Source organism: Rhea americana, unplaced genomic scaffold (genome assembly GCF_003343005.1).
Source record: "Rhea americana isolate MKP2758 unplaced genomic scaffold, rheAme1 scaffold_27, whole genome shotgun sequence".
NCBI classification, from domain to species: Eukaryota; Metazoa; Chordata; class Aves; order Rheiformes; family Rheidae; genus Rhea; species Rhea americana.
Window position 1 is genome coordinate 1,227,230 of NW_028186390.1, and position 25,315 is coordinate 1,252,544.

General features: G+C 51.0%; 1 protein-coding gene across 1 annotated transcript; it reads left to right on the top strand.

The window, feature by feature from the left end:
* The first annotated feature begins 457 nt into the window (after positions 1–457).
* On the top strand, positions 458–22,201 carry PLPP3 (phospholipid phosphatase 3). The gene is made up of 6 exons (XM_085308174.1): positions 458–524; positions 1,836–1,993; positions 9,021–9,304; positions 9,967–10,024; positions 16,240–16,416; positions 21,502–22,201. The coding sequence occupies exons 1-6, from the start codon at positions 458–460 to the stop codon at positions 21,625–21,627; spliced, it is 870 nt and encodes a 289-aa protein (XP_085164300.1). The 3' UTR covers positions 21,628–22,201.
* Positions 22,202–25,315: the final 3,114 nt, after the last annotated feature.

The window sequence follows — 25,315 nt, forward strand, 5'->3', positions numbered from 1 at the left end:
CAATGAATGAAGGGAAAACAAATCTTTATTATTCCTGTGTTCACATAATATATAGGAACGCTATTGTCTTTTTTTTTGTTTTTTTGTTTTTTTTTTTTGTTTTAAGCCAGTTTTAGCTTTCAGATGTATTTTATTGTCTGTGGGAACATGTGTTTTACAGACCTGTCATGTGAAAGCTATTAGCAAGAGGAACTGGAGAAATAACAATAAGCCACGTAACCGTGGCATGTCTACTCCCCAAGTTCAACCGTTACGCTGCCGCTTCAAGTGGATGTGAAATTGGATCACGCCGAGCAGCGTTAGCTTTTCTACTGCAATTTTTCATTGGGAAGCTAAGGATTTTTTAAGTGGCCTATTAATATCATATTGCTGGCATGAAAGGCACTTCTCAGGGCCAAACTGGCTACGTATCAAAACGGTTAAATAGTGGAATGAAGATCAACTGGATTCACACGAGATGTCTGATTTTATTCGTGAAATCCGAGTGGAGCAGGCAGCTCCGAAACCTTTATTCGGCTTCACATGTGCGCTGTGAACCGAACTGCCCCTCAGAGCAGCACAGGGTTCAGTGCTTATACTAAACCCGTTGCCAGSGTCGTTACAGAAATACCTCCTGCAGATCAGGTACCCACCGAGGGGAGGGTTCACGTCTGCGTGGGGTATCTGCTCGTGTGGAGGGGGAGATGGATAACGAGGATGGTCCTTTTGTAAAGACTAACAACAACAACAAAACCCTTAGTAATCCTGGATTAGAAAATCCTATTAGAAGTGCAGCAAAAGGTGCCAAAATCATTTGCACAAAGTAACCCAAAACCATGTTTGCATGCAGACGGGGAATATTGTTTTGATGACACTCAGTTTTTTAACTCTCTGGATGATACCTTTGCTAATTAGGTATAGCTGATCWTGATCACTGAAAATATTCTGTGGCAAGTTCACAAAACCTAGCAGAGCTTTCCTTGTAATTTTAAAAGAGAAAAACTGATCTTGTAGAACTCTAGATGTGTAAACAAAAACATGAATGCTTAAGCAAGTTAGGGGTCAACAAATATTCCGTAGTGCTTTTTGTAAAATCTGGGTGTGAGACRTGTTGTTTTGGCCAAATGAAGGCATGAACTGCTCTGCTTTGCTTACCTAAATGAGATCCCCCTGTATCTTCCAGCTGGCATGGCTTATGTCTTTTGTGTTTTGACTGGTGGGCTTGTTTCCCCTTACCTGGATTTGGTTGTGCAAGTGGGAGGAAAATTTCCTCTAAAACGTGGCTTATGAACAGGTTTGGGAGGATTGTTTTGGTGGGGACGTGCTAGGAATGTCCTCTTGGTGATGAGCCTGGCAGCAAAGATGGATGGGGAAACTGAGGCACAGAGCATGTGTGTGCACAGCCCAAGGGAACATCATGCAGGAAAATAATTCAGTGCAGCTCTTCTAAGCTGGAGGCAATGCTGTACTTCTCCAAAATAGAGCCCACTGGGCTCAGAGCTTCAAGCCCTCTGTAGAGAGAAGTGCCATATTCGTTTTCATGGCTTTTTGCAGAGGGACTACTTTTGGTGTCCTTTTCTGTAAGTTAATATTTGCAACGCACAAGGCTTAACTCAAACCAGGCAGCACAGACACTTGATAACCATAACAGAAGAGATCCTTTTTCCCCTGCAAGAGAAACTTGGAAAAACAAATCCTAAAGCTATTCCCTTTGGAAAGATAKCAATATGAAAAGAAAAGCATGAAGAATGGTGCTGCCTTGTTTGCAAGGGTTTTTCTAGTTATTTTTCTGCTGGGGGGTGTTCATTTTACCTGTGTCACTGATGAGTTTTGTTGTTGTCTTCCCTTCTTTCCAGCTGGATTGCCCTTCCTGATCATTGAAACGAGCACAATCCAGCCCTACCAGCGGGGCTTTTACTGCGACGATGACAGTATCAAGTACCCTCTTAAAACGATGGAGACGATCAACGATGCAGTGCTGTGTGCTGCAGGCATCCTCATTACCATCCTCGCTGTAAGTACTGCCTCCAAATCCACCTCTCTTGGGCATCCCCAATGTCTTTTTGTCAGCTCCCTAAGCCACTAGCACCAGCATGGGCTTTCCCAAATCACCAAAATGCAGACAGCGTGGCAATCTGCACCAAAGCACTGCGTTTGAAATGTCCTTCTCCAGCGTGCATTTGTAAGGCTCTATTAGGGCTATGCTTTGAACAACTGAAAAACCCCGTAGGGGCTAAGTCGTAAGACACACAACTTTCCACCTCTACCTAAGCTGATCGTGTCACCAGCTAGAGGTGGTCCCAAGGCTCTTTGATCCCTRTGAGATGAACTGATGATGAGAAGCTCATTGCAGTGCAGTGTGGCCAGTTACCTCTGACTGCTGCAGGAGACTCCTCTAGCTCGGAGGCCACAGTAGAGCTGGATACAGGCTTGTACCTGGCTAATCAAAGGAGAGATGCTAAAAGGCCTGTATGGCATTAAACTCCTCTTGAAGTCAAGGTTTTCACTGGCTTTAAAGGAAAGCAGAGGGGACAGTGGAGAGGTCTGTGCTCTGTCAGACTCTCTGCATTGGGACTTCAACCATCTTGCCGATGCGTCCACCCGGTCTTCGGAGGTGTGCATCTACCGTGCTACTCTGTGCCTTTGGCCTAAGCACAACGCCGGAAATGTTTCCTAATAAAAGCTTGTGATGGAAGGAATGAGATTACTCTTGAAGCACATAAATRGGCCCAAAGCTGTTTGGACAAGTCTGGGAGCATCACGATACAGGAGCCTTTTCACCCTCCAGTAGTAATTCAGCACAGAAGCAAAAAGGCTTGAGTGTCAGTAAGGACGTGGCATGGTTTGTCCCTGTTCAAATAACTTCTGGAATTTGCCTATTTCATAAGGCTTTAAAAAAAATGCATCTTTGCAGCTAACCAATGCCTGGAAAAGTTTCACAGATTAGTATTAGATTTTAAGACATRGATAGTGCAGCCATATTTATAAAGGTGGTTCAAACCTACTGGAGGGAGTCTATTCCCATAGCCTTAACTGTAAGAAGTAGCTAGTATGCCACCTTCCCAGTGTCTTCTCAGTTCTTTTTTCCTGCCAGGGTTCCCAAAGCTGTGCTAGGAAATGATTGCGTAGTGAGAGGTTTGTATTTCAGCCAAAAAGCTGAATCCAGTCAGTGGCCCTGAGAAGCCRTTTCCTAACGTTCTCTATTTATGAAGACACGCAGACAGACAGCCACATGGCCCTCTGGGCGGGTACCTGGTGAAGATAGCTGCATAGTGCTCTGTGCCGCTGTCAGCAAAYGCTGAAGCGAAACCAGGAGGTGAAGTTCAGTCTACTCGATAACCCTCCTGAACGTGGCAGGCTCGTCGCTGCTTGCGTACTGAGAGTGCAGCAGCCCTTCTGGAGACACCCATGGGGAGGCTGGTCTTGGTCGACACATCCCTGGCTCTGTGCCACCACTTGAGTCCTCCGCAGAGCTGTGGACTTTTGCATGCCACTGCTGGCTGGCATAATATAACTGGTGGGTGCTCTGATCTGTGGTGGGTGAAAGACGCARACCCTCAGCCCCACTTGGGTTTTAAAAAGGTGGCTTTGCGCTAACATACGTCCCGTACTTGGGCAGGGTGGAAGACCTGCCTTTTGAGTGTTGTTTGAATGCCCACTTCCATCAACAGATGAAATTCCYCAGGGATGCTTCACAAAAAGTACCTATGTTTCCCTTCCCACCTGCTGCCAGCGCAGCTCAGGTGTTTTCCAAAAGATGCCGTCAAAGCTGCCTTCCTCTGGTTCCTCCTAGAAATGTGGCAGTCAGAAGCATTTCTTTTCCCCTCTTCTGCTTTCATCSTTTCTTGTAGGAGCAATGCCGTGGCCCGTAGGTGTCTTAGCACGGCACAGTATTGGCAATACCCTATCACGCTTGTGTTGCTGACTTGAGCACAGATAGCCCGAGTGCCTTCCCCTTGCTCGACCTGCGTGTCCTGCCGCGGCCGTGGCCCCGCTTGCTGCGTGCCCAGGCACCGGGGTGGCACAGGGTGCAGGGAGCCGGCGTGGGTGGTAGTGCAAGCACCCGGGAGCACGAGTGGAGGCTGCCAGGGTTTTCTGGGAAGCTCGGCGTATCTCCGCAGCGTGCGAGCGCTTTGGTCTCCCGAACGCGGGGGCTGATCCCTGATGCTCTGCCTTCTGCCCTCGGTCCCTTTTCATTTCCRTGGGAGCGGTGCGTGGGTCTGCTGCGCAGGCGGAGCAGCGCAGCTGCCAGGTTGCGTTGACCTCCGCGTCGTTTCCTCCCCCAGTGCGCGCGCTTAGCAAAAGCGGTCCCCRACACCGCGTTGTGCTCGTTCCCCTCCCTCCCCCGGGCAAACCCCAGCAGGCGACAAAACCCCCAAATCTATAAACAGAAGAATTTTACCCTGCAGGGGAATTACCCCCGAGTGTGGAAAAGCCATAAAAGCAAAATGAAAAAGCCTCTCATTTTCGCATTACTGCCYGACCTGTCGTCGTTGCAGCTCCACGCAGAGGGGGCTTCTGATCAGTAATGAGGCAGTGGCAAATACAGGAGTTGGAACTGAAGCTGGAAACGTAATCAGCTGCCTCTTGGATCCATCAGCTTTCTACCATGAAATAGCAGGTCAATTAAAAGGAAAAGAAAATCCCCTAAAGAGTTAGATGCTTCTGCACTGGTTTCGCTGTGCCCACAACAAATGTAACTTAATAAGGTAAATTCAAAAGCTCGGTTGTTTGCTGTTGAGTGATACAAATGGCTAACAAGGAATTGAAGGAGCAGATTTCTTTACTGTGGCAGGATGTATGGAAAATTCAAGTCAGTCTGACCTCTTTTTCAGATGTAACCCAGATACCAGAATTATTGTAGCATAATAGGAATTCCTTCCAAATCCACAAAGCGCTGATTCCTCTCCTCTCGCTCAAAACGTTTGCCTTTCAAAGGCAAGACAGCAGGATGAGGACTTTCAGGGAGATGGGATTTTGGGCAGTGAAGCCAAAATTTCACACCCTTGCTTTAAATGGCGTCATTGGCAGTCTAGACCAGAGTAAAAGGTCYAGGTCATGTTTTAAATGGCTCGAAGACAACCGGAGTTCGTGTTAAGTAAACATCAGAGACTAAGACCTTTGCTTCTACCAGGGCATAAGAGGATATGCATTTGTTTTTAAAACCTACATATTTACTGACTGAAGGCAAATTTCTCTCTTTGCCATTACGCATGCAGATGGCCCTTGAGAGGATCCTGCTCCCGGGCTTTGTGCTCTCAGATCTCTCCTAAACACTTTTGCTGTTGAGAGATGTTTAATGTGACCATGTGGGGAGTGGAGGACTGAGTGTCCCCAGGATGGCCATGCCGTGGACCAATCTCCCTGCTCAAGCAGGGTCACCTAGAGTGTGTTAGACAGGGTTGCATCCAGGCGGGCCTTGAAGATCTCCAGAGAAGGAGACTCCACAACCTCTCTGGGCAACCTGTYCCAGTGCTCCGTCACTCTCACAGGGAAGAAATTCCCCCTCACGGTCAGGCGGAGCTTCCTGTGCTTCAGCTTTTGCTCATTTGCTCTTGTCCTGTCACATGGGACAACTGAAAAGAGTTTGTCCCCGTCCCCTTGACACCTTCCCTTCAGGTACTTACAGACATTGATAAGACCCCCCCCCTCAGTCTTCTCTTCTCTAGGCTAAAGAGATCCCTGAAGAGCTTTCTGCTCTCCCGCTGCGTTGCACCCTCTGAGCTCAAGCCCTGCAGATATGTTTGCTCATGGGTTGCTGAACAGCCTCAGGATGATAACGACCACCAGGGTTTTCCAGTTGGGGCTTGGATCTGGACCTGTGACCTCAGGGCAGAAGGTGCTCTTCTCCACTTCATGAGCCTCTGCATCTGTATTGCCACTGCTCAAACCCCAGGTCTACATTTCTGATGGATCGTGAGAGTGTACAGAAAAATACCCAAGAAATTAATTTTCTAGACAATCGAAGTTACGTAACTGGATTAGCTGAATGTTTTACAGTTAAAAGCGATATGCTCCAATGTGATTAGACACACTGAACAATACACCAGAGACCCAACTGATTAGAAAGATTCGAAAAGTAATTACAGACTAATTGGATCACTGAAGATGACTTACGACAATGACGACACAGGCATGAGAAGCACAAATCTGCGAAAGGCATTCATCAACAGAGAAAAGTTTGGTGTTAGCTTCTCACTAATGACCATCTTTAAGAGTCTCTGACAAATCCCCCTGGCAATTACGCACTTCGTATAGGCGCTGCGTACGTCCCAGGCTAATGGCTTGCCAGAGACGCAAGGCAGAAGAAGAGCTTAATATCTCTAAGACTTGCTTTCTCAGGATGCATTTTTCATTTGTGCCCATCTGTGTTGCATTAGTTTTTCCCTGCCATGTTTTATCAGGGACAGCATTGCCAAAATCAAATTTACCCAATTTTAGCTTTTCATTAAGGTTGAGCCATGGTTATTACTAAGTGGGGAGGGCTCAYGGCTGCTCAGCGTCGTGTTAGTGAGGGAGTGAAGTCTCCAATTTACAATCTGCTACATGTGTGCAATTACCAAGACCACCAACAGGGAGAGAAAAGTATTAATCCCTAGACTTTTGTCGGTCCCTGTTTAAAATGGTTGTGTCTTTTACCAGCCAAGAGCCTTGGGTTTAAGTGCATCTATCTGGGAACTCTGGATAAAATGAGCAGGTTTCAAATGCCATCCTCAATTCAGTTAGTTTTTTTTTTCCTCTGCAAAACCCACGCATTTTGAGCCATGCAGCTTTTTCCCCCTGTGAATTTAGGCACCCAAGGTTTTAGGAGGCTGCRGTGGGCAGCTGAGCACCCTTCTCACCGTGCATAGTGGCATCCACAGGGATGCTCGTGCTGCGCCGAATGTACCAGGCACCCCCGTGGGATGCAGGAACGGCAGCCAGGCAGGAGGACTAGCCTCTCTCATGCAAATACATTTTCTGGCTGCCAGCTTGTATTTGAAGATAGTCCAAAATGGAGATAAACCTTCATCCACGTGATCTTTGGCACTTGCAAGGATTWAAAAGGCTTTGGACCAGGGTAGTGGCAGGTCCCTGGACGATGCTTGGTCCAGACCCAACTCCCAGGGGCAGATCTTAGCTGTGACTTGCAAACTTTGGGTGGCAGCGCAGCCACYCAGCACACTTCTGTGCAAAACATGCTCTTGGGAGCTCTGGCTTGGCCGGTATTTTTTATTATTGTAGTTGTGTCTCCCTCTGATAAAGCCTGCCTCGCTGTAATTCCAGCTGCTTTGGGTCAACCTTTGTTTTTCAAGCCGCGGTGCTAGAGAGTTCAAACAATGATACGGTTTCATCTCCTCTTAGTCTAATTGCCGTGCTTCTCCAGTTTATGGCTTTCCAAGCGTTGTGCCAAGCTTTTAAAAAGGTAGGCAGGGGAGCCGTGTCTCCTGCCTGCAGCTGGCGGGCTGCCACGCGGGGAGGGATATTGCTGGCTGTTTCAGAAAGGGCTTAACATGAAGGCGTTTTTCCTGATAGTTAAATTTCATATCGCAGTGCTTTCGACTGGAGCAGCAAAGGGGGCAGGGACCAAGGGGCCGCAGAAAAAAAATACACCTCCTTTTACTGCTCAGGTATAAAAACATTTAAAGTAATGAATGAAATCCTAAAGCTGTAAATCGGGAGCTCAAAAAGTAGGTGTGTAACACGACCGAGAACAATTTAAGCCTTTGCCTCTTTCGGAGAGGTGAGACATTTGGACTTCATTTCACAGCCTGATTTTCATTAAACGGCTTTTTTAAGAGTTAGGATTACAAGAAGCCGGGCCCTCTGGTTCATACCGGAGATTTACGGCATCGTTGTCAGGACCCAACGCCCCTATAAGGGGCACGAGAAATACATAATTTGCTGCTGAGCAACTGCGAGACCCCTTGAAATTCCCAGAAATACCTGGTGTTTATGCAAGCTTTGCACTGTTCAAATTGGGTCTGGTGGCTGCAAATTTGGGGCCAGAATCTGAAACCCTTGGGGCTTTCTGAGCCTTCCCCTGTTGTTGTTTTCAGAGAGCAACATAATAAGGCTCTGAGGCTGTTTGAGCCTTTTTMCCCCAAAACAATTTGCCAGGGCATCTCTGGCTTCTCCTTCCTAAACAAACGCCAATTTATCTGTTTTGGGGTAAATTTGTATTTCCATTAAACCACCATAGATCTGGGACACCACTGTGGTTCTTTTGTGCAAAATAGGATGCTAATGTGGGGTCCTGTTACTTCCTCTGCTGCTGGGGATGGGCAGCCAGCTTCATGCAGCAGCCGGTTAGGAAAGGAGAACGCTTTTGTGTCTTGTCGTTGTGCCCGTGAGCAGAAAGGATGCTCGGACGCGGCGGTGGTTTGGTGCTAGAAGAGCAGTGGTGCCTGAGGTTTCCCGCAGGCCAACCTTGCTGAGGGCGGTTCTTCGGTGGTCTTCTCCATCTGGAGAGGTCAGCTGAGCTGCCGGGTCCGTGTGGCAGCCGTCCAGTGGCAGGGACRCCCGTCTTTTGTGCCCTGGTGATGTGGTTCATGAGGGCTGTGTTAAGTCTATGGACAAAAAAYATGAAACCTCTTTCTTTAGGTGCTCATTTGGGAAAGGAGGGCAGAGGCACGGGTAGAGAGGTGCCTGGGGAAGACCTGCTCGTGCAGAGCTCCCTGCTCTTGCAGAAGCACGTTTCACTGTTTTAGCCAGGGTTGCGCCTGAGATGCTATCGCCAGCCTGAGGGGTAATGACATCTCGCAGCTCCTCTACAGGCAAATTGTACTTATCTCGTTTGAGCTGGCTTTCAAGAAGGGATTTGTGGATAAATATGTATTGTTCAGAAAGTTATTTGTCTTCTGTATGAGACACGATTCTRGCTTTCAGCCGACAAGTCGTTAAGCAGCCTGTTTGAGCTGGGGTTTGGGACCTTGCGGCTTGCTTAGTGGCGGATGTTTGTCTTGCTGTCTCCGCTGGGCATTTGTCCCCATGAGTGGTTGCACACAGCATCTTTCCTGCTTTCTAACCATGCGCTCGTCTCTCTGGTGTTTCCCCACCAGATTATAACGGGAGAGCTCTACCGGGTCCACTACTTGAAGGAGAAGTCGCGATCCTTCATCCAGAACCCGTACGTGGCGGCGCTGTACAAGCAGGTGGGCTGCTTCGTTTTCGGCTGTGCCATCAGCCAGTCCTTCACAGACATTGCCAAAGTGTCCGTCGGGCGCTTGAGACCTCATTTCCTGGACGTTTGCGATCTCGATTTCTCGACGGTCAACTGCGCCAAGGGAGTTTACATCCAGAACTACACCTGTAGGGGAAGCGACAGCAAAGTCCAGGAAGCCAGGTGAGAGCCCCCTTTTTTAAATTTTGCATTAAGAAGCAAGAAAAAGAAAAAAGAAAAGACATTTGCTGCTGCCGCCAAAATGGTGTATCGCACAACGTATTTCTCAGGGTTTCTCTGGCAGCGGTAGATCGTTTGAGCGCTTCTTTCTCTSGGAAGGCTGTAACTTCATCCAGCAGCGCCGGGCACTTTCCCTCCGGAGCTGCTGAGCTCTGCTGAATAATCCTCCTTTTCCTCCCTGTTTACTCCTACGCCGTTGTTTCACAAGCTGTTGCTCAACGCGGGAATTGGCCGGCGGAGCCGAGTTAGGGGTGAGGGGAGAGCGCCGCCGAGGAGGAGCCGCCAGCCCGCTCCTCCCGAACCCCGCAGCCGGCTCGTCGGCTAGTTAATTCAGCAGGGGCTTGGGGGTGGGGGGGGGGTGCCTTTTTATTTCGGTGCGGTGTCCTGGCGTGCCTTGAGGCTAGCCGGTGAGTTACCGGGCCGGCCTGGAAGCCGCGGCGCTGTCCGTCCGCCGCCCCGGCGGCGAGCGGGACGAGGACCGGGGCTGGGGGGGGGTCGCGGTTGCCCCCGTCCCGCTGCCTTTGGCACCCTCTCGATAGCAGCGGGCAGGCTGCTGTGTCGCGTTTAGCGTTACAGCGTTGTGATATTATATCTTTGTTTTGCAGGAAGTCCTTCTTCTCGGGGCACGCGTCCTTCTCCCTCTACACCATGCTTTATTTGGTGGTAAGTAACCTCAGCCCTGTTTGAGACCTTATTCGCCCTCCCACCTGGTGGCTCCTCCGCATCCAGCAGCAAAGAGGAAAAAAGCCAGGAGCAGACCGGGGTGTTGGGATGCGCTCGGGGGGGGGGGCGGTGGGATGCTCCGTACTGTGCATCCCGGTCCTCCTTCATCTGTGGCTTTGCCCCTCGCGGTGGCCGCTGCGGAGAGTTTTGGGGTTGGCCGGAGCGTGGCTCCAGCGAGCGGTGGGTACGTCGGCTTTCGGCTGCTTTCYGTGCCCCGTTTCGGGTCGGCTCCACCGGCCGGGTGCGCAAGCCGAGGGCCGGCACTGGCTTCCCTTCGCCGGTGAGAAAGGGCTCGACCCTTCCTGCGCTCGGGCTCTGAATAGCGCGGCGTGCCAAGGTGCTTCCTGCCCGGAGCTGCTGGAGGTGCTGGGTGGACCTCCAGCCAGCTCTTCCGGAAGGGCCATTTGGATGGCGATTTGTGCAAAAAAAAAAGGGGGGGGGGGGAATCCTTTAAAGGATTCGTGGCCCGCCGTATCCCCTCTAACCTCAGCTTGGAAAGCAAAGCAACAGCACTGCATTTAGACGCGGCTGCGTCTTCTGCGAAACTTTTCTGAGCCTCCTTCGGGGTGGGCAGTGAATCTTCTGGGCTTCCCAGAGGGAAGACCCTCYGGGGATTTGCCTGTGCTGAGCAATGGAAAAAAAATAGCGTGTGGTTTTCTGACGCTGGTTTGCACCGATACCTGCTGCCTGCTTTTCTGATAGTTTTGCACCTTGCTTCGAGGGGCGGCGGGGGCCTTAGGGGAGGAAACGAGCCCTTCAGCCCATCCCAGAGTTGCAGCACGGTCCCATTCTGCTAAGAAAATGCCGTGAGGAAATCGCTTTGATCGGCTTGACCGGGAGATCGGCTCCTGAGAAGCTGCTGCAGGTCGCTGCCGTGCCGGAAGGGCTGGCGGAGACCTTTGGGAAAGGGGGAGCCTCCGCGTTTCCGGGGAGTCCCTTGCATCGGCCGCGACGGCCGTTGTGCCCCGAGAAAGGCCTTTTGGGGGCATTTATAGGACTGCGTGATTACTGCAGAAATATAACTCATTAGTAAGTGCAGCGTCTTCCTAAACTCMGCATTAAACAATACCTCATATTTGGAGACAAAGTCACTTCCTCTTTTTCCTGCCGTTCCCTAGCGTTAATCTTGCAGCACGTTTAGGGTTTTGGGCTGTTTYAGAGTTGCAGGCCCGCCTGACCGCGGGGCGCCTGGGCCGGAAAGCTGCAGTTTGTCGAGGGACAGACCCCAGCTCTCCCCGCGCTTTAAGCTGAGCCCCATTTCCAATGCCGAGTCTGGGGACACGGGCAGGAGGGGTGCGCCTGTGCGTGCTCTCGCAGGTGGCAGATCGGTGTGCAGAACCTTCTCTGCAGCTCCAGGTTTAGGTTTTCTCTGCCACGTGCTGACGCGATGGAGCTGCTGGTAGGGAGAAGCGGTTTGGCTGTTGGCTCCCGTTAGGGAAATGTGAATGTATGCCAAGCACTGGAGTGCTTTAGGGGAAAAGTTGCACAGAAAGGCACTTACAACCCAGTAAAAACTCCTGGGATTTACTTATAAACACTGAGACTTCAGGGCTGCAATTTTTCTGCAGTCTTCTTGTCACCAGCACTGCCCAATTAACATCAGGCCTTTTGTATAAAAATTTAAAAGGGGAAATTACACTTGGGTAATCCTCTTTGTTTTAATTTTCCTTGCTTTGTTGCTCCTTGGCTGAGCAAACCTGTAATGCATATTTATAGCAGGCTGCGGAAGGAGAGGTAGGCAAGGGCGCCTTGCGCACAGCCCTCTGGACCTGGCCCATGCCGCATGGTTTTGTTTCGCAGCATCGTCTACCTGTAAACAGGGAGCCTTTAGCATGCCATGGTGGGTGTCCCTCACTCCAGCCAAGCCCACGAGACCCTAATATAATTTTTTACAGCACTCAGTTCCCTGAAATCACAAATAACTGCCCAGAAGATGCATCATCACAAAAGGCTCATCCATGCCCCTACCAACATTGGTGGATTGGGGATAAAATGAGAGTGAAGCAGGGCAGCTTCTGGATTTAGTGTGGGATGGTGGGTAAAGCTGAAAACTTCAGATCAGAMTAGATTTGAGTGTGTTCTACTGATTTATCTAAAAGATGACAGATGTTGGTGGGTTTTGTGTCTTTTGGTGAACATGAGGTTTTGCGTTGGRGTTTCCTACTGAAGTCGAGGTGTAGGGGTGAACTTCTGAAAGGTCCTAATGATGCTGAATTAAGAGGTGCCTGCACAAAGGAAACTTTGGTGTCCATGARCTGTGATGACCCTCCGTTAGTGAATAAAATGGAATTATATCAGGGCYGGGGCAGAGCTGCGCTGCCAAGTCGGTCGTAATATTCCCACGGAGGGTGGGAGGGTGCTGCTGCAGCCACTACCCGGGAGCCACGTGTTTCGCTGGGGATGYTGATGCGCCTCGTGTCTGGTTTACAGACCAGGATTGGCTTTCCATGCCTCGCAGGCCAAGCGAGCTGAGATTTCCCCAAATGTCCTTACCCCGTCCCACCTGTGGCCACGCACCATGTGTGCTGTGCGTTGGCCATCACGGCATCAGCTTCTTTGCAGAGCTAGTTGAAGCTGGGCTCCAGTGAGAAGGCTGAGATTTTGGTGGGACACGGGCTGATTTGCTGGTCCCTGGTTAAACACCAGTGTTTCGGTTTGAGATGATCCAGTCAGCAAAGGGAAGGGACAAGTAAACAGCATATCCATGTGGCATGAGGAGGTCTTTGCTTGTCTCTTGTCCTTGCCAACCCCCAACTTCGATACTAAAAGTCAAATCCTATTGATTTTGTCCAGCCAGGCCCAGTGTTTTATGCCAGGAGTGAGTTTGGGTTGGAGGGGTTTTGCCCCAGTAATGCTCCTGGGTACCACTCCACTTGCAGATGAGGGAGGAGAAGAAGGAGAGTTCAGGTCGAGTCCAGATATTGCAGTCAGAAAAACATACTAAAGCCAACCATTTCCAAGAAGCAGATCTTAGCAATGAGTAAAGGATGTGGTTGCAAGAGGTCAGCCTTGTGGGCAGGGTGTGAAGTAGGATGGGATCTGTAGGTGGCAGAAAATCCCTTGGAGGCTAACGATGACCTGAGGCCATGGAAGTCCCCTGACAAGGGAAAGGCCATGTAGTGTCCCTCAAACCATCTGCTGTGCAGTAGCATGTTCCTGCCAGGAGCTGGGCAGAAGACGGGAGCTCCAGACGGTTTCTCCTGCGCATGGTCACAGATTGTTTCATCCATGCRCTCAGCAGGCATGTGCTGTCTGGCTTTCCCGACTTTTTGTGGCTGTGTGATGTTCTGCGGTGGGATTGTGGTCGTGCTTGTCCTCCCGCCTCCGGCGAGGACTTCATCCATCCCCACGTTCCCATGAAAACCTGGCAGTGCTTTGCGGCGATCACTGGAAATTTCCTCACAGCCGGTTTCAAAAGCAGGTTTGCAGATAAGCTGCCAGCAACTCCCCATTTCACAGTAATAGTGCTAATTACTGATCCAGGAAAATCCTGGCCTTTTCAGTTCCCCCTCGCCCCCTGTCTTTCTTCGCTGTTTGATCTTCTCATATTAGCTAGGTTTTTCTTTCATACAAAGGCAAAAGCAAAGTTTCGAGCACACTGAGTCAAACCTTTAAATTACTTATGGGCTCCTCAGCATCCTGGCGTCGGAGCACAGTCTCGTGTGTAGGATATACGCTGTCCTCACAATGTGCCTGTGGAATACGAAAGTGCTATTATCCTTTTTTTTTTTTTTTTTCATTCCTTATGAATGGAGAACTGAAGAGCAACTCTTGCAAGATTCCTTTTTTTTTGTGGCAATAAAAAGGAAGTCGGTGGTGGATCCTCACATTTGTGGTGCAGTGTCTGAAACGTGTGCTGTTTTGGAAGGAGTGGCTCGGAAAGTATCCCAACCCTTGTACTGTAAATCCAGTTTCCTTACGGAAACCGTCCCCGTGCGTTTGTCAGTCTGGCAGTACGCAACTCCCGATAACTTTTGAACTCATGGGCTGATTTCAACCGGGGCTCAGGAGTCATCAAGCGCCTGCGAGGCTGGTGGAACGAGGCATCACGTGTGTGCAAGGTTTGCCCCAAGGGAGTTTTGACCCTCTGGCCAGCTCCTGGAGCGGGACGGTATGACGTACGGTGTTGTGAGTGCGCTGCAGCAGAGGCTGGTCGAGGGAAGGGATGGTGGTTTTGTAAGTGTTGGTAAAGAAAAGGTAGAATCTGAGCATAATTTAGCTAATAAGTCAGTTTGCCCAAAGCACAAATCTGAAGCAAGTCGGGCATCAGTCTTTCGCCTGCTGATGGAACTGTTCTTTAATCATTTTGCCCCCTTAAAAGTCTGCTTTATTGTGTGTACAAACTCAGCGCTAGCGTTTTATGGCTAATTTTTACTTAATACTGTGCTATCTCACCTCTGACTTGCCTGCTTAGTCCTAGCTTGTGGGATGTAAGGATTTGAGGGGACCTACTGAATCAGACAGCGCGGAGGGGACACGTCAGGCTGGCCAGCAGGGAGCTTGGGAAATTTCCCTTTCTCGGGGGATTTTGGGGGACATGGCCTGAAGCGTAAATCAAGATGTCGGGTCTCAAACCTTCCTGACAGAACTAAGGAGAACAGTTGGCAAGATCTAATACTCAGCTAATTTTGCTCTGCAGCAGCACACTGGAACACAACTTTTGCGTAGTGCGTCTTCGCTGCGACATCTCCCTCCGTGTCTCCTTCCGCATGCCTATGGCAATAGAAGYGTCTTTTATACCTTTCACCTGCTTTAAAAATGCTGCTCTTAGCAAATGCCATCTTCTCTAGGGACATAGTCTCTGCACAGAAGTTTATYCGAGCACATCAGGCCCTCAGCCCTCCTTGCCCATCGCCACCTTCCCCAGATACTTCCCAGCACTGTCCTGCCTGCGCTCTTCAGCCTCGGTGGCAGATCTCTRGCTGAGAAATTTCAGGACGCCTGAGCATTACAAAGTAAAGATAGTTCCTTGCTAATGCAGCACATGGCTGTTTGCTGGCAGAACAGTGTCTGCCGTTAAACCAGTTCAAGTGACTGTGCAGGAGGAGGGTTATCTTGCAGGCAAAGCATTCGAGCCCAGAAGTGGCCAAGGGAGGGAAAGCACCTTTTCAGCAGCCACACTTTTGAAACCATTTTCAGATCCTTCTGGGCACCGCGGGGCCAAGTTTGCACGGCGTGGGGCCACGGTGCCGATCCCGGACGCTGGCTGCCTGCGCGGATGGTCCCCCCAGACCACGTTTCTACTTTTATAGGTGTTACCATGCTGCTTGTGGCTTCAGGGAACCGGGCGAGAACTTGATTCTCTTTTATATTTGAGGGACGCTGGCAGGTCCTGGCCTCCCTGACCCACAGCCTTCCTCGCCGGTGGCCTCCTCCCCCCCGCCCCGGCTCCGCTTCCTCGCTCCGCGGCAGGGCCCGGGCAGCCGGGCTCCGCGTGGCTTTGATTTGCGGGCAGGAGGTTCCCGTTTTCCTGTCTTCTCTTCCCATTCGGTTTCCCCCGTTCCCACAGGAACCCGGGAAGCAGGTTGCGCCTGCCACTTGCAGCGGAAACCAGCCCCAGATAACTGCTGGGGGCGGGGGGACGATATCCATTTGACGTCACGGCAGCTTCTTCTTTTTCGGGTCAGGTCATTTTGTTTTCCCTCACCGAGTCGCAGCGACTTCCCCCGCRGCCCCGGGATTTTGTGTGCCCGCAGTGCTCTGCGCCCCGGCAAACGCGGGTGGAGGGGGGCTGCAGAAGAGCAAGGGATCGCTGCTACCCTATGGGCAGCCAAGAGGGAGAGCATGTCCGTGAAAGCTCTCTGCGTTTCCTGGAGATGTTGGAGAACTGCATTCTTTTTCATCTGTATTGTCAGTGGTCTTGGCAATGCTAAGGGAGCCACAGTTTGAAATCCTCCGGGTTGTTCGTGTAGGTTCAATGCGCTGTATTTACTGCACGCTCGTGTCCTGCGTGGCTGAAGTTAAAAGTGCGTGGGTGATGGTGACCACGTGCATCTGGAGAGATGCATCCTTTTATCCAAAACCACCCTTCCCGTGAGCAACGGGGCCGCGTGCGCGTGCGTTTCGGGAGCTGCTCAGGGCGCTGCTGCTGTTTTGCTGCGCTTGCGGCAGGGAGAGCCTGAACTTACTTTTCTTTTTCTCTCTCTTCCCCGCAGTTTTATCTGCAGGCCAGATTCACGTGGAAGGGCGCCCGCCTGCTTCGCCCCCTCCTCCAGTTCACGCTCATCATGATGGCGTTTTACACGGGACTGTCCCGCGTGTCCGACCACAAGCACCACCCCTCCGACGTGCTGGCGGGGTTTGCGCAGGGCGCCCTGGTGGCTTACTGCGTGGTAAGTAGTGGCTGCAGGAGCTAAGGGAAGGGAAAGGCAACCGGGTGAAGGCGGGCAGGGGTTGCATCGCCGCTGAAGAYGTCCAGGTGCCTCCTGCCCCTAAGAGCTCGCGTAACCCCGAAGCAGGATGCGGGTCAAGGCCCTGATAGGAGGCCAAACTTCGCAAACAGCATATTCAGGGAAAACTGCAACATGTGGGTTTTTTTTTCCCCCCCCCGGTCGGCCCTGAGCTCGGCTCCCTGCTGCAAAGGGCCCCGTTAGGCGGGCAGCGCCGGGGCGACCCGCTCGCCAGCCGCGGTCACCCGCCTTCCTCGGCGGCCGAGAAGGCTTGCGGGCYGGAGGGAGCGTTTCCTTTTCAGCCCGTGGCATTTGCTTCGCCAGCCTCTCTCGGCCAGCTCGTTTTCCCAACCCTTCGTGGGGACCCAGACGGGGCATCCCGAGCGGCTGCAGATACAGTCCTTCCCCACTGGGATCCAGCCCCAAACCGACCGTCCCCCAGGGACCGGGGACCTCGTGTCTGCCGTGCTGCAGGGCAGCAGGATGCTGCACGTTTTGTTTTGTTTTGGGGAGGGGGTTTTGTTGGGTTTTTTTTGTTTTTTGTTTTTTTTTAGTAGCAAAAGGGCTCGTGAGAAAACGGTTAACAAAAGCCATGCTTGCTTGTCCGTGGCTGCCCGGTTTGTTCTCATGCAATTTGCTTTCAAAAGAGTGACCTGATTGCACAGTCCTTTAACTCGAAGTGACACATGTAAATGTTTAATGTAGGCAGAGCGGGGGGCGCTGGGTCTGGGCAGTGACGTGCTAGTTTTCAGCGGGGCTGTCTTGCCCTGAAACAAAGAGGCTGGGGGCTATGGGAATTTGTGTGGCTGTATGAGCTCCCAAATCCAAGATTTTGAAAACTTACCACTTTCTGTCTTTTCTTTGTGTGTATGTGTTGCCTTTTTTTTTTTTTTTTTTTTTTTTTTTTTTTTTTTTTTTTTTGACTGATCTAAAAGTAAAGTAAACCTGGAGGCAAGGAACTAAGCTCACTAATGATTTATTTTGCAAGAAAAAAGATAGATTATTTGGCTACTTTCCACTCACTGATAACATTCTAAGGTCAAGTCAAAAATGTCATTGTTGGGAAGTTTTTGTATAGTATTATTAACCCTCTGGGTATTAGCAGAGTTTTGCCATTGCCTAGTGCCAATGTCCCATTACGGGCCAGCATGTTCGGAGTGAGGGAAACCTGAAGAAATATGCATATGCATGTGTATGTGTAGAGGCGTGTTTTTCTTCTTAACCTTGCTGCTTTGGTGCCTCGTAGTAGCGATATTGTTGTGGTTCCTCTGTCTTGTATCCAAATAGCATCAGGGTGTTTCTTGGAAACGTTGTGCTGTCCCTGCAGACAGGAGAAGCAGCAAGAGGTGGGTGCTGAGGGCGCTGGGGAGAACCGGCCTCGGGCAGCTTGCAGAACAGCGCCGCGCTTCTTCTCGGTTCAGGTGCCTGAGTTTGTGCCACGTGGGTTTGTCTGGACACCRAGCGCGCGTGGTCAGTTGTAGGAGCATGTATTTACTGCTCCATACGTCCCGCTCGGAGAGCAGGGTCAGCACAGTGTATCGGGAGCATGGACCAGGCTGTCGATCTCTGGGTCAAAGCAGCGGCCTCTGAAAGACYGCAGGGCTCTGGATGCTCAGGACAGACGGGCGGATGCTTCCTGGCCAGTGACRAGCTGCAAATCCGGTGTCTCCTCCCCGGCCCGCAGACGGATGGCAAACGGTGCTGGGTCAGGGCAGAGGACACTGTGGCTGCCGTAGGGTGGTTTTCCTGTGCCGAGGGAAAACAGCGTAGGAAGCAGCTGGCTGGGAGCTGTACAAACAYGCCTGGTCCTTCTCCCCGAGCCCTGGCATAGCGACTCTGCTCGCTGCTCTTCTGTATGTCTTCTTTCCTCTCCAGCTCGTGGAGTGGGCTCGATGCCCTTTTCAGGCATGGTTTAGGGGCTGGGAAAATCTCAGGCAACAGCAAAGGATGGTAGGTTGGGTCTAGGGACCACCTTTAAACCCAGACCTTGCCTGTTCTTTGCAAGCTGATGAACCAGGACGAGATAGTCTTGTTCTTCTGAACCTTGCTTTGCTGCCATGAGAAAGGCTGGTAGATTTTCTTTCCTTTTCGGAGGTGGCAGCAGGAGACCACTGGACAATTACTAGTGTGGGCAGAGAGCTGGACTGCCTGGGGTTAGAAGAAAATGCTCAGGCTTAAAACATGGGCTAGGGGCTGTTCGCACAACCCTCGGCTCAGGGTCAAGCTCTGCATCCACTGCTGATCTGCAGTTGATTGTTGGGTGGGTTTTTTCATGTCAGCAGCGGGGACTTGCAAGTGTGGCACTGGAGGGGCATCTCATGCTGCTRCGGGCTGACTTGCAGCTCACTCTCTTTCAGGCCCAATCACAACATTGTCACCATCTGCAACATGAGCCTGGAGAGCTTGGACTTAGCACATGGGAGTGATGCTGCGCCATGACCAGAAGCCTTTGAGTTGGGTCTTGTGGTGTTCAAGGACAGTTAAAATGCAGTAGATATCAGGCTGTAATTTTTGGTGGAAGTGCGTTGTAGGATTTATCTCCAAGGGTTGCCAAAGCTCAAATCCAAATTGTGTTGTAGCAGGCGTGTTTGTCCTTCCTTGCCTGAAATAACAAGCATAAGACATTAGTGTCAAGCACTTCCAGCTGATGAAACATTTCTACGTGGTTCCTAGGTGAAATACGATGAGAATTTCTTAAATGGAGATAGTTATTATGTCTGTGGTAGGCAGCCTACCACGTGTCATGTAGTTTTTGTCTCTTCTGATGGAGAGGAAAATGGGGGCTTGTTGAGGAGGCATATTCCTTTCGGTGTTGTTCTTGTTAACTCAGATTAGCTTTTTTAACCTTTCTCTATGTGATTAGGGATTTCTTCGGTACAGTGAAGAGGAATTGTTAGGTGGAAATGTAAGATGTTGACTTCCTTTGTGCAGTACATTCTCAAGTCTTCTGCTGTCAAGTTTTCTTTATGGGTGGAGAGCACCTTTTACAGGAAATGGAGCTAATCCAAGTGAAAAACTTTGCACGTTTATTAGTCCTTTTTTTGTGTTAAACAGTTCAAGCATTAAGAGGATTTAACACAGTTTTAACCCTGAAAGATCATGTTTCATGATTCCTATAAGTGTTTATATAACCTCAAGCCACGTTAAAGTGAAATACAGCATAAAGAGAAATTAAAACTCTTACCCRGTCTCTGAATTAAAGCCTGAAAAGCAGTCAACAGCAGGCTAAAATACCCGGGATGACACTCGCCCGTAGCTTATTCACGTCCAGAATTAGGGCCAGGCTCGGAGCAGTCCCCATATGCTGCTTGCGCAGAGCAATCCCCTCCCACAAATTGATTTGTCATGGCTTTCTTAGTGCAGAAATTGGACATCTTTTTGATTGAATGCAGCTCTCCGAGGTGGCCAAGTAAGAGAGAGGGCATCGGAATGACTCAAAGCCAGCTGAATGCGAGTTTTACAGTTATTAGCAGCAGAGAAACGTTACCAGGGCAGTTAAACGTGCTTTTTACACTGAGAGGGCCGATTTCAAGAGGCCGGGTTCGAGCTCGTGATGTGCTGTGGGTTCAGCTGGATTCTGTTATCTCCCCGCCGGCCCGCGGGATGCCCTGCGCGCTGCGTTGCCAGCGCCGCGAGGCGCCAAGCCGCGCAGGTACAGCCGTGTACACCCGGAGAAGTGTTTTTCCTGCCATGCTCTTCCACTGAGCAGTAAAAGCTGAAGCACAGCGAGCCCGTTTCCTGAATCCCTAGTTACAACTGTGGAAAGAAATTGCCGTTTATAGCCGGTTTGCTGGCTGCGCGGCTCAGCTCCTTATCTGCCCGGCTCTGCTAGGAACTCATGGAAGATACTTCCAAGGACAACTAGACCTGCGGCGCAAGGCTCTGGGTAGCTAGAAAACGTGGAGAGGCGAGAGGGGGAAAGCTGCTTGCTCCCTTCCCTGCGGTCCAGCCCGTAAWCCCTCATCTGCTGTTCCCCAGCTGAGCCGCTCGGCTCGTTCCCCAACTTATTTTAGTGCCTGAACGTTGCACCCAAGGACCGCGGGAGAAGAAAACGCAAACGTGCTGCTGACTCCTACGGCTTCCAAATCCCGCGCGCTGCCCTTCCCGCCGCGGCTCCCGCGGGGCCCGCGCCCGAGTCACCCGGGCTTGGCGCGAGTCGCCCGGGCTGAGCCRGCCCGCGCTGTCTGAGCCTCTTCCCTTCTGGCGCGGGGCTGAGGGGTGGCGAGGGAGGACGCGCGCCGGCGCGGGAGCCCTGAGAAGCGCCGCGCGGCGCCCGCCGAGGGAGGATGTGGAAGTTTCCTCCCAGCACTTTTGTTTCTCGCGGCGTCCCCGCCTCCCTGAATTGCCGAGCGCCCGGCTTCCTCACGTCCGGGAGAAGCTTGCGTCACGGGGTATTTGGGAAAAAGTAGCCAGGAATAGGTCGTCCCCTCCGCGGACTTCGGCTCGCAGGYGGGCATCCAGACCAAGCACAGGCTTCGCGGCGACGCGTTGGGGAGAAAAGTGGAAAGAGTATCACTCACCTTTGACACACTGCCGATAATTCCACTTTTCTTGCACAGCTTTGTGTTTGTGTGTGTGTTTTTTGTTTTTTTTTTAAGACTTTTAATTGCCTCCCTGGTGTCTGGCCRAAGGAATTGCTCTGCACCGATTAGCTCCCTAACCCTGTTTGCCTGAGCCGGAGGTTTGGAAAGCCCGGCCGCCGCGCCTGAACGCGGCCTGTGCCGCAGGCCCCTGGCTTTTGAGCCGCTTCGGCAGGCTCTTCCGCGTCGCGCTTCCTCGTAGATGGAGCTGTGCCGTCGTGGAGTTTGCGCTGGGTTTCGCGAGGTCTCAGCCCCGCTCCGTATCGCGCAGCGAGGTGGTAGCAGACGCTCGGGATTTCACAGCGTTTGGTGTTTTAGGCAGGGGTTTGACYGCTCAAGACACGTTTGCACTTTAAAAATTCTTATATATATATATATTCTGTAAACCAGATTTGGAGCCAGGCATCCCCCAGTGTGGCTAAGATGCATTTTCCGATTGTTTCTACAGGTGTTTTACGTCTCAGATCTCTTCAAACCCAAGACAAAGACTTGCCTGCCTCCACCCCCCATCCGGAAGGAGATCCTTTCGCCTGTGGACATCATTGAACGGAATAACCATCACAACATGGTGTAGACCTCTGAAAAAATCCGATTTGTTTTTTATTTTAAATTTTTTTTTTGGTTTTTTTTTTTGCAAAAATGACTGCTGACAGCAACTACCTGCTGCTCTCAAATCTCATCAGACAGTAGAATGTAGGGAGAGACTTTTTGGCCCGACCAGCGAAGTCTTACTCTGTGGTCTTTCCAACTGGCGACATTTGGATGAAAGGGGGGTTGTTCAGCTGAGTCGAAAGCAACAGCGAGAAGCAAAACAAAAYGAAACAAAACAARCAAACAAAAAAAAGCCGAACAAACCAAGAGAGGTGCCGGAGTTCTGGATGTGCAATTGGTTTGAGTGTTCATGTTGTAGTGAACGCCAAATTGTTCATAGCGTAATGAACACTAAACGATTTTGTAGAGCTGGCCATCTTAGGTTTTTTACTCTGAAGATTTCCAATGCCTGTGCGAAAAAACACACAAAAAAAACCCAACTCACAGCTAAATTATAGAGCACTATATACAAGACACAGCACTGAGTCAAGATTTGGGATTGGTTTATAAGAGTTGCTTTTTTTTTTTTYYTTTTWAWWWTTTTTTCCTCCTCCATTCTATACTGTGACTTAGTTTAGAAGAAGCTTGCCAGGTCAAAGATCTCCAGAGGGTCCCCGTTCACACTACACGAGTCTAACAAGCAGCCGTGGGACGCTCGGAGCGGAGGAATAAATCCGCCGCCCGCTTAGCTGCCGCATCTCCTCTGCGTGCTCCCTTCGCGGCGACGCCGGCTCCGAAGGGCCGTGGAGGACCAGAGCATCCCTGCGCTTCCCGGGTTCCCCCTCCCCAGCCCGCGGCAGGTTTCCGGGGCCCCCCGCGGCCACCCTTGGCGGCGGGCAGCGGTTGCTCCGTCGCGGATGCGTTCGCGCGACGAGCTCGGGGCCGAGTCCCGGGGAAACTCGGATCCGGCGCTTTCGGGACGGGCTGCTGGGCGGCGCGTCCCAGCCGGAGGCGGTCGGCGCGTGCATCCCTTGCTCCGCGCCGCCGGGGCCCCGGCGCGCCCCGCTGGCTGCGCGGCGGGGAAACCAGTCGTGCATGTAGCAAGGGGTGATTTTTTTTTTTTTCTTTTTCTGTTATTTTTTTTTTGCCCAGCAACCACAGGTGGTTGGCATTCTGCTGGAAAAGCCACGGCAGAGGTTTGCAGCCCAGTGGCAGGCCTTGCCCAAAGCTCCTTCGAAAAGGGATCATGCAAATCATGCAGAATGGCCGTTTGCACATCCTTCTGCACATCCTACAGAATCCGTCCTGTCATTTCAACTATAGCAAGCTATGATTTTTATATATAAATATTATATAAATAATGTATAAAAAAACCTTAAAAATTAACTATGTAAAATATTATTTCTGAAACAATTTTAGATATATCCACTATGACTATAAACTGTGTCCTGACCTGTGTTATTTACATTTTGCTGCTTAAAAAAGCATTGAATTAATTTTTTTATAGTCGACTAAAATATTGTAGTTCTGTGGTAGTAATATTTTAATGAAAATAACTACAATTAGAGACATTTGTATAAAAAAACATATTAAATTGTCTGTATTTTTGTAATGTTCCATTTTGTAAAGAGAAGAATATTCAAAGACTTTTGTAGAATACAAAATTAAAGTTTGTATCTGCGAAATTATTGCTGTATAAATGTGCTTTTTAAATAAAAGCTCATAACACAACTAAGTAACTTGTGTCGTGCGTTGCGGTGCATCTCCGTGGTGCAGCTGCCCTGCTTCTCCTCTCCCTTGGGACAAGAAACGTGGCCCTTGCCCAGCAGTGCGAGTCAGGGCGACCGTTTGGGGTTTGACGGCGCACAAAAGCAGCGTTATTCGGACCAGCTCTGGGTAAAAAGGCAACAGCGTCGGCTAGGCAACCCGACGCCACTTTAGATGGTCGGGCGAGACCTGCCAAGGTCTGCCCAGCTGGTGATGGGTATGAGGAACACGCTCACGGCTTTGGATTGAGTTGCTCTTAGGGATGGCTAGTTTGGATCGCATCCCTTTTGATTTATCAGTATTACAAGCTTAAAATGTAGCTATAAAAAAAGGTTAAAGATACAAATACATTTTAATTCTGCATCCGTTTCAGCCAGGCTGCTGTGTGCGAGCTGTCTCGCACAGGTGTTACGGACAGTCGCTGCCTAGGAGGGCTTACAGTTTATAGAGAGGAGTCTATATAGGCAATTCATATCATACGGACGTTTCTAYAGACTATGTGCGTAGGCAAAGCAGGCAGCGTCAGCCAAGGCGAGGTAGCGCCAGAAGCTGGTTTCTGCAGCCCCACGTACTCCCTGCGCCGCGCTGCGGCGGCGGCGTTGGACGTGGCCGTCGGTGCAACACGGGCCGGCGCGTGCCTGCCGGGCGTGCAGCGCGCGGCCGCCGGGACCTTCTCCGGCCCTCGCCCCGTCCGTCCTCCCCCTCCGTTTCGGAGCGCTGAAACGCCTTTTTCCTGCAGAACAGGAGCTCTGCAGCTGAACGCGAAGTTTGCAGCCTGATGGGTTGTGAAGACGTGGGTGGAAGGGGGAAAAAAGAAAAAACCCAGTGGTGTATATTTGCATAAACGCACGTGTGTAGGTGACAGTTAAAAGTCGAGCTTGGGTTTTTTTTTTTTTTATCTTCACTCCTTTCTACAGTAGCTGAGAAGAAAACTTAACTTCTCGGTGGTGACACACTAGGTCAGGAGTGCATTTCAGCCGCTCCTCGGGTGAACCACGCTGGCAAAGAAATAATTTGCAAGAACACGTGACCAGACGTGGACACCACATCAAGCTTAAAATAAACAGCAGGTGGAAAGCAAGGAAGCAGAGCTCAGCTAGCGCTTGCCATTATTATCGTGATTTTTTGCTAATATTCTTATGCATGGAAAAGGCTTGGTAAAGCTGCACCCGTCTTAAGCGCAAAGGAGTTTCGTAGCGTTGTATGTGATCATGTCTCTCACCTGAAAGCACTYGGGGCTTGTCCAAGTGGCAGAAGGTAGCTCTCAGCATGGTGAAAAGCTCTGGAGATGCCTGTTTTGGAGCGAAGGCTGTAAAGTCGGTCTCTTTTGGCCCGTATCTTATCTCCAGAACCTGCTTCCTCGATCTCGCTAACCTGGGTGTTGAAGAAAAGCCTGCCTCCGTCTAGCAGGAACTGACCCCGCGTGAACTGTTTCACATGCAGAAATTCCTAAGGCCTGATGAAGCCAAGTTTAAGAAYGTGTTGGGCTGAGTAAAGTGTTTACTTGCATCTTAGCACCCAGCGCCTCGCAAGAAAACAGGAATACAGATGTACGGGTGAAAGAGTAGGACTTGGAGAGGTGTCAAAGGGGAAGCGGCACGGGCGGCGATAAGGGCAGCGAAGAGCCCGGAGCCTGATTGCGGCGGGGAAGTGTGAACGGACGGCGCACAATGCGTGGCCTCCTCCCCAGGATGCRCGGGTCACGCCGGGGAGAGGCAGAGGCGGCTGCGGAGGCATTCGTAGGAGAAACCACGCCATAACGTTCGAGCACGGAGCCGAGCACCAGCAGCGCCGGGTCCTATTTCTGGCTGTGCCGCGGAGCTCGGGGATGGTTTTAGCAGAGTCATTTCCTCCTCGGCTTCCCCTCGACCGCAGCGGCTGCCGTGTCCTTAGCGCCCCGTGGGGTTTGCCGGCTCAGGACTGCTTTGCACGTGGCTGTCCTGGTCTCAGCAGGCCCGTGCTTT